Source organism: Saimiri boliviensis, chromosome 3 (assembly GCF_048565385.1).
Source record: "Saimiri boliviensis isolate mSaiBol1 chromosome 3, mSaiBol1.pri, whole genome shotgun sequence".
NCBI lineage: Eukaryota > Metazoa > Chordata > Mammalia > Primates > Cebidae > Saimiri > Saimiri boliviensis.
Genome location: NC_133451.1, coordinates 94713160 through 94727440, shown reverse-complemented (window position 1 = coordinate 94727440; position 14281 = coordinate 94713160). Strand labels below are relative to the sequence as shown.

Here is a 14281-nt window from a genome sequence, read left to right as displayed (position 1 = left end):
CATCTCTATGAAATACAAATATAATGAGAGTAGATTATATTGTATCATTGAATTAGAAAGATGTCATATAAATATTGAAGGATGCCATGCTTGGGATGGGTGAGATTAGTAAACTTTAAAATTTATTAGAAACTCAAGATCTTTAAGATTCCTCAATGTTTCTATGTGTAGGTATACCTACAGGACAATTTATAACACTACATGTTGAGAATTTACATAATTGGCACACAGCCTTTATCACTGGCACTCAGTTGGTGTTTATGTAACTACTAAATAAATCCTTGAGAAGGAAAACCATCCAAATGTACTTTTTTAACTTAGGGATGGGTTGAAAGTCTAAAGTGGTCATAGCCCAAGTGCTTTCTCCAGTTCTGTGAAATGAAGCACTCATCCATGATGGGAGCTTTCTTCATTAGAGAAATTGAACAGAAGTAGTTCTGGACATGGGACACAAGGCACACTGGGTGGCAGCAATTACACGCTATACTGAAAACAGGGAGAACAAGTTAAATTTGTGCGTTCTGAATGGTGAAATTTCCGAGTCTTCTTCCAGCATTCTAATCTCAGCGTGCTGGCAACTGGGTATGTAAGTAAGTGCAGACTATAGTTAGTTGACAACTATTCTAGAAAAAGTGAAAAGCATAGGAGAATAGAGTTACATAAATAATATTTTGGGGCCATTCAATGAAAAAATTGGCTAACTCCTAATTAGCCCACAGTGCTGTCCACAGGTTAACAAGCAGAGTCTTCATTGAAGCATTTGTGCTTTACTCTTTTTTATTTTTTTTATTTTTATTTTTTGTTTTTAAGATGGAGTCTTGCTTTGTTGCCCAGGCTGGAGTGCAGTGATATGATTTAGGCTCACTGCAATCTCCTGGGTTGAAGCTATTCTTCTGCCTCAGCCTCTGGAGTAGCTGGGACTGCAGGCACCTGCCATCATGCCTGGCTAATGTTTTTGTATTTTTAGTCGAGTCGGAGTTTCACTGTGTTGGCTGGGTTGGTCTCAAACTCCTCACCTGAGGTAATCCGCTCGTTTTGGCCTCCCAGGGTGCTGGGATTACAGATGTGAGCCACTATGCTTCGCCATGAAAGCATAGCTAAGAATAGCCGTATTTGATGGAAGTATCAAATGTTACAGGCAAAACAAACAAGAAAACAGAGACAATATGAGAGCAGAAGGAAAATAAAAATAAGAACAAAAGAAATTTAAAAACAAATCAAAACAAAATCAGTAACAAAGATACTGAATTATACCTCTCTGCACCCATACAGCGTAAAAGAGAAAAGAACAACAGAAAATGTGACAGAGATCTTGAAAAACAAGAATATGACCACCAATGGAAGGATGGGAAGATAAAGGCCAAAAGGTAGAGCAACACAACATGGGATTCCATACTTGTCCTGAGAAACTCACTAAGCATTAGGGTATAGAGGATGAGGTATCTCTTCAAATATTTCTAGAATATAACTAATATTTTATATCAAGCTATATGTATTTTCTCTTTTCAAAGTATTTATTGGTATTTATCAACTTTGTCAAGGAGACAGTAATATCATAGAGATTTTAACTATGAGAGACAACCTGAGAATTTCTAACAAAAGCTCACTCCCTGCCTTTATAATCTAGACAACAGTTCCAATTCACATTTTATTTCAGCAGAAGCAGTTGATTAATTTGTCATAGTTTCCTAATTTGTTATATTTTCTTGAACATTATCAGGAGTACATCACCATTAAATAAGTGTGTTTTATATGGTAAATTTTTTGCTTGCTAAATTTTCTTACATGAATCTCTCAATACAGCTAGTGCTCGACTTAACAACCACGGTCGAGACCACGGAAGGGTTGTAACATGATTTGGTTGTAAGTTGAGTAGGCTATATGTACAGTTGAAATGGTGCACGCGGAGGTGGTAGTGCTGCCAGAAGCTGGTCCACACTGTCGTACGCCCAGCTGGGCAACATTTGTGCTGCCAGACGTGGAGCAGTCACGGCTAGCGATTGTGGTCGTAAAGTCGAATGGTCATAAGTTGCATAGGTCGTAAGTCGATCAATACCTGTATATACATGCAGCTTAAGGAACAGAATAGTTTCTATTGAAAATATTAAGTATATATGAGTAATTATGTTTCTCTTAGGTGGATCTATGGTATATATTTAAATGTTCTTGTGTTGCATATTATTTATAGGAGTTGAGCTTCCCTCTTACAGAATTAGGAAGTATCAAGTAGAATTTCTACATATATGCTATTCATGTTCTCTGAATGACGTGTCATTATCCTTTCTAATGAGGAATTAGGAACCTGAACCAATCCAATATTCTTATTTTCTTTACTCATTATGTTTCTAAATTAAAAAATAAGCCTGTATAGCTTACCTGTGAGTTGAAAAAAAAAGTTTAATCTTTGGAATTTTAGAGCACTAATTGCATCACCATATTCCTTCCTCCCATACTCAAAATTTTGGACATACAAAATTAACAAGTAAACACACAACAATGATAAAACATTACCTTGAGCTATGTAAGGTGTGGTTTCCTCTTTTGGAGGTATATTTGTGGGTCGGGGTGTGGGGGCAGGAGGTCTGTTTATAATGAAAGACCGACTCCCAGATTTTTTCTTTATACTCAGATTGGCCAAAATCATGTCATATTCATTGTCATCAATCTCAGCAAAAGTGTAGGGGTCTTCCTCCCCTTCCTGATCCTTTTCATCTTCTTTCTTCTCTTTTTCTCCTTTGAGTTCATCTCCTGTTTCTTGTCTAACACCAGGATCACCCCAGTTCTGACCTCTTTCCATTTGGCCTTCCACCATTGTTCCTGTTTATGAAATATTTACATTGTGTTTACTCTTCTGTTATATGCAATGTTATTGGTGTCCATCTGTCACTTTTTTGAGCTTCCCAAGGTGGCTTAGTCAAGTGCCATAGGAAATAATCTTAGAGAGGAGCTCCTGACTCCAGAATAATAATTTATATATTACCCCGTAAATACAGAAAGAAGAGTGAGCTGTGTAACTTACTAATAAATCATCCTGCAGTAATTTAAATTTTATTAAGAAAAACATTTTACTTAAGACATAGATTTTAAAAAAACATTTAAGTATTTTCCATATTATTTTTTGTGTGTCTATATAAATAATATACATTTTTTTTTTTGGATGGAGTCTTTCTCTGTGGCTCAGGCTGGAGTTCAGTGGTGCAATCTCGGCTCACTGCAACCTCCACTTCCTGGGTTCTGGTTCAAGCAATTCTCCTACCTTAGCCTCCCAAGTAGCTGGGATTACTGGCACAAGCCACTATGTCCAGCTAATTCTTGTATTTTTTAGTAGAGATGGGGTTTCACCATGTTGGCCAGTCTGGTCTTGAACTACTGACCTCATGATCCACCTGCCTCGGCCTACCAAAGTGCTGGGATTAGAGGTATGAGCCACCATGCACAGCCAATATAAATATTTTTATATATTATTTCATCTATAAAATAATGTATAAAATGTAAGTATATTATATATAAAATGTTACATATACCTTTATATATTATATTATATATATAATACATAATATATATACTTTTATATGTAAAGAATGATTTCATATCAGGAAATTGAGTTACAAATCTGTCTCAAACTCCACAGGCTTTGAAAACTTGTGGTTTTCAAGCACAATATTCTTGTACGTATTTTTTTCACTTGAAGTTGTTTCATGTTTCATATTGCTCACACTGGATATTTCACCTAAACTTTAATTTCTCTGAAAATGACAGGGAGAAATAGCTAAAGGCACCATTAGTTGGTTTCATAGCAGTCAGTCTTTGAATATGACAAACTGACCTTCAAAAATGTAGCTCCTGCTTTCTACAAGCCAACTTGAACCTTATTCATAGATAAAGGACACCGGCCAGGTGTGGTGGCTTCTGTGCCTTATCCAAATGCTTTGGGAGGCTGAAGTAAGAGAATAGCTGGAGGCCAGGAATTTCAGAGCAGTCTGGTGAGACCTAGTGTCTACAAAAATGAAAAGATTAGCCAGGTGAGGTGGTGTGCACCTGTACTTCCAGCTACTCCAGAAAATGAGGAGAGAGGATTGCTTTAGGCCAAGAGTTTGATGCTACTGTGAGCTATAAGCACGCCATTGCACTCCAGCCTGGCAACAGAGTGAGATTGTGCATCACAAATAAAAATTTTTAAAAAAATTTAAAAACATGGATGAATGACACTGAAAGTAGAGTTCATGATATAGAAGACAGCATAGATGATCGGTGATTTAAGAATTAATTCAAGTGAAAAGAATACAGGTTTCAGCGTCTTTGATGGTTTTTACATTCAGTAATATCTTAACATATATGAATATGTTAAAATATTTTTGTAGCAGTTAATAAGAGAAAGACATATGCTTTGATTAACAAGTAAATTGAAAAGAATTTTAATGTATCTCTACCAGGCCAATGAGAGGCCTTTTTCTTTCATTTTCATTCTTTTTCAATTTGCCCTTCTTTTGGTGAGAATCTGATACTTCCCAAATTAGTTTACTTATGAAGATTTCAGTGGAGAAACTTAAAAGGAGAAAGAGAAGTAGCAGAGCAGAATTAAAGGATATTATTATAGAAAGATTCAGCAGTTGTCTTGGGTAGTTTTACGAGAGAGACTAATCTCCCAACAGCGTCTTAACTCTTATGGTTTCATTTGGCTTAACCTAAGAAATATTAATTACCCATGTGCCTAGCACTAACTTTCAATTCACCACAACTTGTCTTTTATCCTGTGAATAGCATGGTTTTAAGATTTTGACTTTATGACTTCTGTTTCACTGACAGCAACACAGGTGAAGCCAGATTAAATGTGTGGGAACCACTTTTTTAGTGTTTCATTTTTAGCAGAATGTGTCAACCATCTTAGGCTTATGAACTGATTTCCTGAGCTGTTAACTCTGTTTCCCCACCCACCTCTCTTCCCAACTATTTCTAAAGTTGGGCTTGGACTGGAAATAATACATTTTACTTCTTATTTTCCAGAGTATCAGATTATACTTTTAAGAGTGGAACCTGAGCTTTCTCAATTCAGATGGTATATCAAGAAAGATGAAAACAAATCACTTCTATAATTCCAACTTTTGAAGTAATTGGGACAAAAGTGTATAAAAAAGAGAAAAATCCTAAGAGCCTTGGAGAGCTGTTCATAGAAGTAAGTAACTGACACTTTCTAATTATATGCTTCTTGGGACTGAGTCAAGGAGGGATCCGATAATTACTTTTAGGATTCTTGGGATGTTAGAAAGAAACAGTGGGTTCTTTATAAACTATAAAGTGCTCTATAGTATTATATGTTATTAGTTCCTCTGATGAAGATGTCCATAAATTCACTGTGTGGAATGTAATGCCTACAGCATTGATGAGATGGCTCTTTTTTTCCCCCTTCAGTAACTTGCAGGCAGATGGAAGCTTCTCCTGAAGAACAATTCCTGACAGTATCACTAGCCAAAGTCAAAGACATAAAAAGTCTCTGGCAAAAAAATAACTGATAGCTTACAGCCTTGCATTTAAAGATCAATACAACAATTAAAAAAAAACCCGGCATTTTATTATCCACTTCTAATATCAGTGTTATGAAAAGATAAGATCAAAGTAACACTGCATATAAAATGTAAAAAGAGAGTTTTTAAATTAGATGAGTTTGTTTTATTTTGCTTTTTATATTTGCTAGTTTTCAGGAGATATATTAGCCAAGATTACATTTCTCATTTGAGATATCTCATGAAGATCTTGAGTAGAGTCGTTTTAGACCTGCTAACCAACATATATATAAAAATATACATTAGGAAACATATGACTTAATATTAGCACCTTTTTTTTTTTTTTTGAGACAGAGTGTTGCTCTGTCACCCAGGCTCAAGTGCAGTGGTGCAATCTCAGCTCACTGCAACCTCCGCCTCCTATGCTCAAGAGATTCTCCTGCCTCAGCCTCTTGAGTAGCTGGGATTACAGGCACCCACCACCATGCCTGGCTAATTTTGTATTTTTAGTAGAAATGGGGTTTCACCATGTTGGTCAGGCTGGTCTTGAACTCCTGACCTTGTGGTTCACCTTTCCTGACCTCCGAAAGTGCTGGGATTCCAGGTGTGAGCTACCATGCCAGGACAGCACTTTTAGGAGAATTAATCTGACACAAGACAATTTTGTCTTCTTAACAATTACAGGTAGCAATCAACTTATGACCTATGCAACTTACGACCATTCTACTTTACCACCACAATCGCTAGCCACGACTGCTCCGCCTCTGGCAGCGCAAACGTTGCCCAGCTGGGCATACGACAGTGCGGACCAGCTTCTGGCAGCACTACCATCTCCACGTGCACCATTTCAACTGTACATATAGCCTACTCAACTTACTACCAAATCGTGTTACAACCGGTCAGCAGTCCCGACCGTGGTCGTAAGTCGAGCACTAGCTGTAATATTGTTATAACAAATTAGTCATATCTGAAAAAATGAGAAAAAAAATCCCAGAATTTTGTAGTCAGTGTAACTAAAGACGTTTTCTCCCCTCCCCACTAAATATTAATACATGTACTCCATGGATAAATATTAAGGATCCACAAGAGCTTAAAATATAGTAGGTAATAAATATCTGTTGAATGAATGAATGAATCGGAGAAATACCCATTAGGCTTCAGAGCTTTCCATTAAGCACTACTTTCTGTCTCTAAATACAGTGCATAACCTTAATAAACCTTATTATGGTAAACTTGGGTCTTCATAGAGAGCCTTCAAGGACACAAATGCTGAATTCCTTTTTTTTTTTTTTTTTGACATGGAGTCTCGCTCTTGTTGCCTAGGCTGAAGTGCACTGGGTGATCTTGGCTCACCGCAACCTCCGCCTCCCAGGCTCAAGCAATTCTCCTGCTTCAGCCTCCCAAGTGGCTGGGATTACAGGTACATGCCACCACACCCAGCTAATTTTTGTATTTTTAGTAGAGTTGGGGTTTTACCACATTGGCTAGGCTTGTCTTGAACTCCTGACCTCAGGTGATCTGCCTGCCTTGGCCTCCCAAAGTGCTGGGATTACAGGTGTGAGCCACTGTGCCTGGCCCAAATGCTAAATTTCATTGCTTAAAAATTTACTTTTTGAAACAAGTTCATGTTTTTATACTTTATAGCCTTCTCTAAACCAACAACTAAATTATAGTGAAAATGGGGTTTTGATAAGGAGTATTTTTTTAAACTAAATTGTCTTCTTAAGAACGTTTTATATGGAAAATAAATATAAATTTGAAAAGTACATATGAAATCATGATCAAAAAGTAGATGATAATTTGTGACTGTAAGAGTGAACCTTAAGCTGAAGAGTTTGTCAGGGTGTTGAACACTCCAGGCAGATAAAGCTAATGTGGAAGCTCCTCTTCATGCCCTCTGCAAGGACAGAGTCCCTACTCCCACCTTCCACACCCCAATTCCTGCATCTGGGAACAAATGCCGGTGACAGCTATGTTGACTCTTCCCCCACTTGGATAGTGTATAAAGTGCTTTCACACTTTAGTCTCAGTGTAGTGTGTGACAAACCCTTTAGTACTTAATTCTCCTACAGCAATCAAGTGCTGTAGTTCATTAAGTACCCAAGTTCATCTGAAAATTGTCAATCATTAGCATTTCACTTTTTTCTGAAGACTAAGAGTATGTTTTAACAGCAATGTTGTATTTCCTTTTCCACAGAATGCCTGAGGTTCATTTACATGAAGAACTAAAGACTCCTTCTAAGTTTTATTTTCTTAAGGCTTTGTAAGGAGACAAGGAAAAAAGAAAGAGAAAAAGTGAGGAAAGGAAGCAAGGGAGGGAGAAAGGAAGAAAAGAATGAGGTAGAGGTAGGTATCTCTTGCCTCCTTTCCAAGGCCTTAGTTTTTAAAGAATAAAAGGAAAGTTGCTCTTGGTTTCAAAAGCTGATCTGCTCTATATAGATTTGCCACTGCACTATTTCCTGTGTAAGGCTGTCAAAGGTTTTTGTTTTGTTTTGTTTTGTTCTAACCTTAAACTTACCTGGTAAGGTGAAGTGAGGTCTTTCCAGTTGGAAGGCAGTAGGTACAGGTCGCGGTGGTGGGAGAGGAGGTCTGCTGCTCGTGAGCGGCTCTTGTGAATTATTTTCTGGGTCAGCATCAGGAATGAACACATACAAGTCATCATACTGGTCCTCAGAACTCTCACTGCCAACCTCTCCTAGGCTGTGCTTGGCCTCCGTGCCTGATGCATTCTCTTTTCCTTCCCCTTCCATTTTATTTGCCTCAGCTCCATCTGCACTCTGCCTGTATGTCTTCGTGCTGTCGTGATGAAATGCTGGGTTCTGTGTGGCTGTTTATGATGAAGATTGCACAATATCATTTAAATACATCCTGGAGGCATTTCATATTTTGTAAATTTGTACAGAAATGGTAGTACTCCTAATAAAACTTTTATGACCTGATATAATGAAAAGCTGTCAAATATATAACTTTTAGTGAGCAGTCATTTATTTCTGGGCTTTTAAAGTACTTACCAAATGAACAGTCAAAGCTCCATTATGTCTTGCTACCTGTCTATATGACACAATCATGCAGATAATGCTATTCTGATTCTGTAGAGTTGTTTGAACAGATTCATATATTTGATAGCATCATTGCATTTTTATTAGAAAACAAAATAACTGACCCAACAAAATAATAAATGATGGAAATGTACAAAATAAAAGACACAAACCTTTACTTGCTTGTAAATAATGAATACAAATGAATCTATGACTCTTTTATTTAGTTATTTTAATATATATAATTTTATAAAGAGACTATAAAATTATTACAGTATCTTTATAGATAACTATAATAATCTTATAGTCTATAAAATTATCTATATTAAAATAACTATATTTTATTTTAAAATTATAGTATCTTTATAGATAACTATAATAATTTTAGAATTCCTTGTAATAAATCATTTATAGATACTATACTAACTTTGAAACTATTACTTGGGAAAAGTTAATATATATGTATATATTTTTTTGGTGGGGAAGGCATCTAAATCACCAACAGTCGGTAAATCTTTCCGAGGCTCAATTCCTTCACCTATAAATGCATTCTACCATTTAACCAGATAATTCAAATCACCTTTACTTTAAGAATCATGTAATTATTTGTTTTTATATCATATCCAGTAAATGCTCTTTAAACAGGAAGAAAACAGAAAAAAAGAAATTATAATGCAATGACTTTAAATCTTCAGAAAAAAACTTTCATTAAATTTTCTTTATAAAAGTATTCTCTAAAGAAAGGATTAAAAAATTTAAAACAGACTTTGGAATCTCTATAACAGACCTATGAATAACTGAATGGCTGTCCTTGTCAAGGCAAGAAATTGCTTTATTAAAATGTTGCTAAGCTAAAATATAGCTTAAAATGCCAAACAGCGTGTAGAGAAGAAAGACTTTTTAAAATGAAGAATTACACTGCAGAAATTTTTCTCCATAGGAGACAAATTAGTCACGTAAAAAAATCATGCCCTTGGTGGTAGCTCATATTACTACATGGAATTTTCTTTTTCTTTTCTTTCATGTGAGAAAGAAACATACAGTTTCCAGTGCTAGAAGTAAACCTAGATTCTTAATTACCAGCCTCTGGAGAGTAGATAGTTTTTTGTTTTTGTATACTGTCTGCACAGATCTCATTCATCTTTCTATCCTTAATACTAAACACTGAGCCTGAAATTAAGAAGTCTCTAGAAATGTTGATGGAATGGATGGAAAAAAATTATTGCTCAGGCTAGCAAAAGGACTTTATTATATCTGTATGGGCAAATCAGTCATCAACTCAGAATTACATTCCTGCTATAGGAAATTACTCTTAGCCACACTTCTGTTTATATATTCAGTGTTTCTTAATACTGAATAAGCAACAGAATTTGTATAGTACTTGTCATCAAATATGTCCAAAATTCATTTCCAGCCCTGGAAAGTCAAATTAATGAGTTAGTATGTTTTAGCATGCTTCGTAGTAATGATAATACCACTGGAAATCTGCTGAGCTAGGGTTCTGTGCTTCATTCTCTCTCTCTCGTAAAAGAGACTGGCCTGAGCCCAGTCATACACAGTTTCATATACAAGAGAGTTTTAGTTCCAAACTGTGAAAGTGAAATTTTTCTTTATAAAGAATTGAAATAATGTTTTCTTATTACAGTCAATTCTACTGAAAATTAGGCATTATGATAAATTTATGGTCATTTCAATGATTATTTTAATTATAATCACTTTTATCATAATTAAAATAAGATATATACCTTGAAAACTTGGTTCATTAATCCATTGCTTTAATATTTAGCAATTTTCATGTCCTGCAATAATTTGAAGAGTTTACTGATTTTTGCCAAAGTATGCTAGTGAAGTCATTTAATTGTATGTAACTTCATTTGATTTGCAGTTCCTCATCATTTGAAAAACTTATGGTCAATAATGTTTGTTGGGTATAGACTGTCTTCTGTTACAGGTGCAAGGGATACAATCAAAACAGTGAATAAAAAGTCCTAATGCCTTTGAGCATGTGCTTTAGAAAGAGAAGACAGACCATAAACCACCACCAGATAAATAATATATTATGTTAAATGTTGATAAGTGAATGAAGAAAAGGAGCAGGTAAAGTGAAATAAAGTGCAGTGGTAGAGGAGGGTGTCATAATACGAAAAAAGAAGTAATGAAGCAAGCCTTGGGCATGTAAAGAGAAGCTGTATAGAAGGAATAGAAAGGAAATGCCTTGAGGCAGACTCATTTTTGGTGTGTGAACAAAAGAGTGGTGAGAGATGGGAAACAAAGATTAGGGCCTTGGAGGGGTTGAGAAAGATTATGAGTACAATGGGGAGGTATTAAAGGGTTTGAAGCAGAAAAGTGTTTAGTACTTTCATGAAGCATGGAATATCAGAGGCAGCAAATGTAGAAGTTGCCATTGAAGGCCTTCTTCTTTTGAGAGGCTGTCCTATACGTTATTTAGCAGCATTCCTGGTGTGTCTACCCAGTAAATACCAGTAGCAATCCTTTCTCCTGAGTCATAACAATAGAAAAATTTCTATTTGTTTCCAAGCTTGCAATTTAGGGGGTGACAATGGCCCTCCATTTATCTACTGTGTTATTGCAGTAAACAGAGGGAGAGCTGATGGCACTGTTGACTAGGATAAATAACAATGAAAGAGGAGAGAAATGGTTGAATGCTGGCAATATTTTGAAGGTAGAGTCAACAGTATTGTATGACAGATCGGGTATGGGGTAGGAGATAAAGTAAAAAAGTGAAGGATGACTTTCAAGGATTTTGAACTGGCTTAAACAAAGGAGGGAAGGAGTTTTCACTTACTGAGATGGGGAAGTCAGGTGGAGAGCTTTGGCAATGGCAAGAATCAGAATTTTCAAAAATATTGGGTGTGAGATTCCTATCAGACATGCTGGTGAAGATGTTGAGCTGTATGCCAATAAAACCTGGCATGATGGGTAGAGTTTATATACAAATATGTTTATATACATGTAGGAACATGCTGAATTATTCTTCAGACATTCTTCAGACATAAAGCCAGGGAGGACCTTAGAGAGTATTATAGTTCAGTATTCTCATTTCATAACAGAAAACTAAGGTCTGCAAAGAATGTGGTTATGTGTTTTTTTTAAAAAAAAAAACCTTAAAAAAATGTAGTTATCAAATAGTCCAAATAGTCATAACAGAGTTATATATGTATTCCCTCTGGGGAGGAAAAAATCAATATTTGATTATTAAACCTTGAACTTATTAAAAGTATTTAAATTAGCAATATGATGTAGTATCTCTATTACAAATTAGAAGTCAGTTAATTAAATATCTTTTCACATTTCTCTTCAGTCTTTTTCAGTTACATATTCCATAAATCACATATATATATGCTATATATATATGAACATGTCACATGTATATAAAACATAGAAGCACTTACAAGGAATATACGTGGAAAATGAGGCAATATCCTCTTCATAATCATTTTCTTGCTCAGTATGTCTGTCACTTTCTTGGATCTGAAAAACATGAATGTAATTTTCAGCAATATGCATTAATCTCAATAAATACGCACTGGATGCCTGTGCAAATAAGAAACGGTTTCTGTTTTTATTTAAATATTATATTACAGATCTTGAATAACAAATGCTCAATGGCGCATAGTACTAAATGTATAATGAGGGAAATAGTACATTTATAATAATAAATTGGTTTAAAAATAAAACATTAAAATGACTCTAAGATGCAAAGAAGGCAATAATCATTAAATTTAAGTGTAATGAAGTTCTGAATAAAAATTGAACACAACTATTTCTCTGGAAAATTGTAAGCTTTTCTTTTGAACATTTCTATATATTTTACAGTTCAAAAGATATTCTTAATTACAACAATCACTATTACACAGTGAAAGACAATGATATTATAAAGTGGTTTATTCTCCATCTTTACAAAAAAGAAATCCAGTAAGGGTACTTCTGTTTATTTGTCTTTCTGAAAACAGTTTCACGATACTTTGAAAGCAAAATTAACTGAGAAAGGAGAGAAACCTCTTATCTCCAGAATTGGTAGTCTTTGTTTACAATCTCTGAAAGAGACATGGAGTCTACAGTTGTGGTGCATGCATACTAGTGCTCACAAAGAAAGCTAATACTAGTGACAGTTCTATATTTCTGCGGAAGCATCTAGGAAAAGGGATGGAGATTGACTGTATTTAACACAGAACGTGTTTTGTTAATGTGAACTCCAAGGGATTATTCAAATGATTTACATTTCTGTTCTTAAAACAATTGATTGAAATGATTAGGCCATTTGCTCTGCATTTGAAATGTCCCTTCAAAAATCAGAAGCATCCATATGAAAGCATTTAAAAATTTATAGTAGCTTTGATATGCAAGGGTATTTCACCTGCATACTGACTTCATCAATTAGGTTTATCACCCACTTTGGCCAAAGAGAGCCCAATAGAACTCATTAATTTTTCTTTAAAACACTAATGCTAGCCAGAGAAACAAAACAGTTCCTAATTTCTTACGGAATTTTAAAAATAAAATCTTTTCAGTATTTTTTTAGTGAGCCTGATGCAGCAACTCATTTTATATTTCACTTATGTTTTCCCTTTGATGGACTCTGCCAAATTCTAATATGAAAAATTGTGTAGTTTTAGTAGGAGGCTTGACATTTTGATTGATATTTATATGCTTTGGTATTAAAATCATTGTTTAATATAGCTAATCTTTGTTTCCAATTAGCTTCACCTATATATTTTATAAGGTAGGTCAAACAATATATTTTTAAAAATCCATGGGACTCCCAAAATCATTTCAAGGAATTTCTTTTACAATTTATTAGTAGCAATGGTTTACAAAGATTTTGGGAATTATGCAATAATTCCTATATATTATTCACAAGCTTGGGCATTATGAGCTAAAAATCACTGTGAATTAATAAATGGACATTAGGCAAGTAGGTAGACAGCATGTATATGTACTGAGGTTGAAACCTAATGAAATTGCTTTCCTGTGTCATAACTGAAGCCATAGGACATTTGTACAAAAAATCCAAACACCCTGAACCCAATAATGTCTCAAGAGAATTTACCACCAAATTAAAAAAAAAAGTCTAGGTTGATATGAAAACTTTCATAAATAGTAGGTACAACTGATATTTTGTATAATCAGAGTATGCAGAGAGTAATTGTTTTCTCCAGAATAAAATGCTCTTTAGAAATTTTTATGCTAGGTCTCTCCAAGATGGCTGATTAGACACAACTCTGGCTCACAACATCCAGTGAGAGAGACACAGAAATCCAGAGATCTCCTAGCTGTAAATCTCCTACATTTCAATGGGTCTGGTCTGATGGTGAGCAAAGCCCACACAGGGCAGACCGAGGTGGGGCAAAGTGTTGCTTCACCCAGAAAGTGCATCTGACCAGCAAGTCGGAGGCTCCCCCTCTGGAACTATGGTCCAGATACAGCGCTTCCCCCAAAGCCTCAGCGATACACAGAACAGGGGATCTTTGCCAGTCAGGTGCCAGGAATTTTAAGTGCAGAGTTGAATAATAATCCAGGATGGTGTCCAGGATTGGAACATAGACCTAAACAGACACATAGCCCAAAAGGCAGCTGGGAGACCCTGTGGACTGACCTATTGCCCCCTTTTCCTGTGCAGAGAGAGAGGCAGCTGTAAGTGGGAGCAGCTGGGTGGGCCCCTACCCCATGACCAGAGAGAGAGAAAGGTGAAAGGGGGAGATGGCCTGGTGAGGCTGGGCG

General features: G+C 35.7%; 1 protein-coding gene and 1 long non-coding RNA gene across 7 annotated transcripts in view; one reads left to right on the top strand and one right to left on the bottom strand.

Moving 5' to 3' along the window:
- BANK1 (B cell scaffold protein with ankyrin repeats 1) overlaps positions 1-14281 on the bottom strand; it is a 311287-nt gene that overhangs the window by 51215 nt on the left and 245791 nt on the right. For 4 of the 5 annotated variants that reach the window (XM_074396501.1, XM_074396502.1, XM_003929513.3 and 1 more), the window contains 3 exons: positions 11953-12031; positions 8020-8328; positions 2512-2817 (listed from right to left, as the gene is read on the bottom strand). In XM_074396501.1, coding sequence (XP_074252602.1) covers positions 2512-2817; positions 8020-8328; positions 11953-12031 — 694 coding nt within the window. The remainder of the gene's footprint in view (positions 1-2511; positions 2818-8019; positions 8329-11952; positions 12032-14281) is intronic. The other variant, XM_074396504.1, reaches the window with a different exon arrangement.
- The window catches only part of LOC141584024 (uncharacterized), a 194214-nt gene that overhangs the window by 112622 nt on the left and 67311 nt on the right, over positions 1-14281 (top strand). The window contains exons 3-5 of one of the 2 annotated variants that reach the window (XR_012516894.1): positions 1273-1367; positions 5005-5173; positions 7699-7847. This is a non-coding gene — a long non-coding RNA (uncharacterized LOC141584024). Of the gene's footprint in view, positions 1-1272; positions 1368-5004; positions 5174-7698; positions 8028-14281 lie in introns of those variants that run through there. The other variant, XR_012516893.1, reaches the window with a different exon arrangement.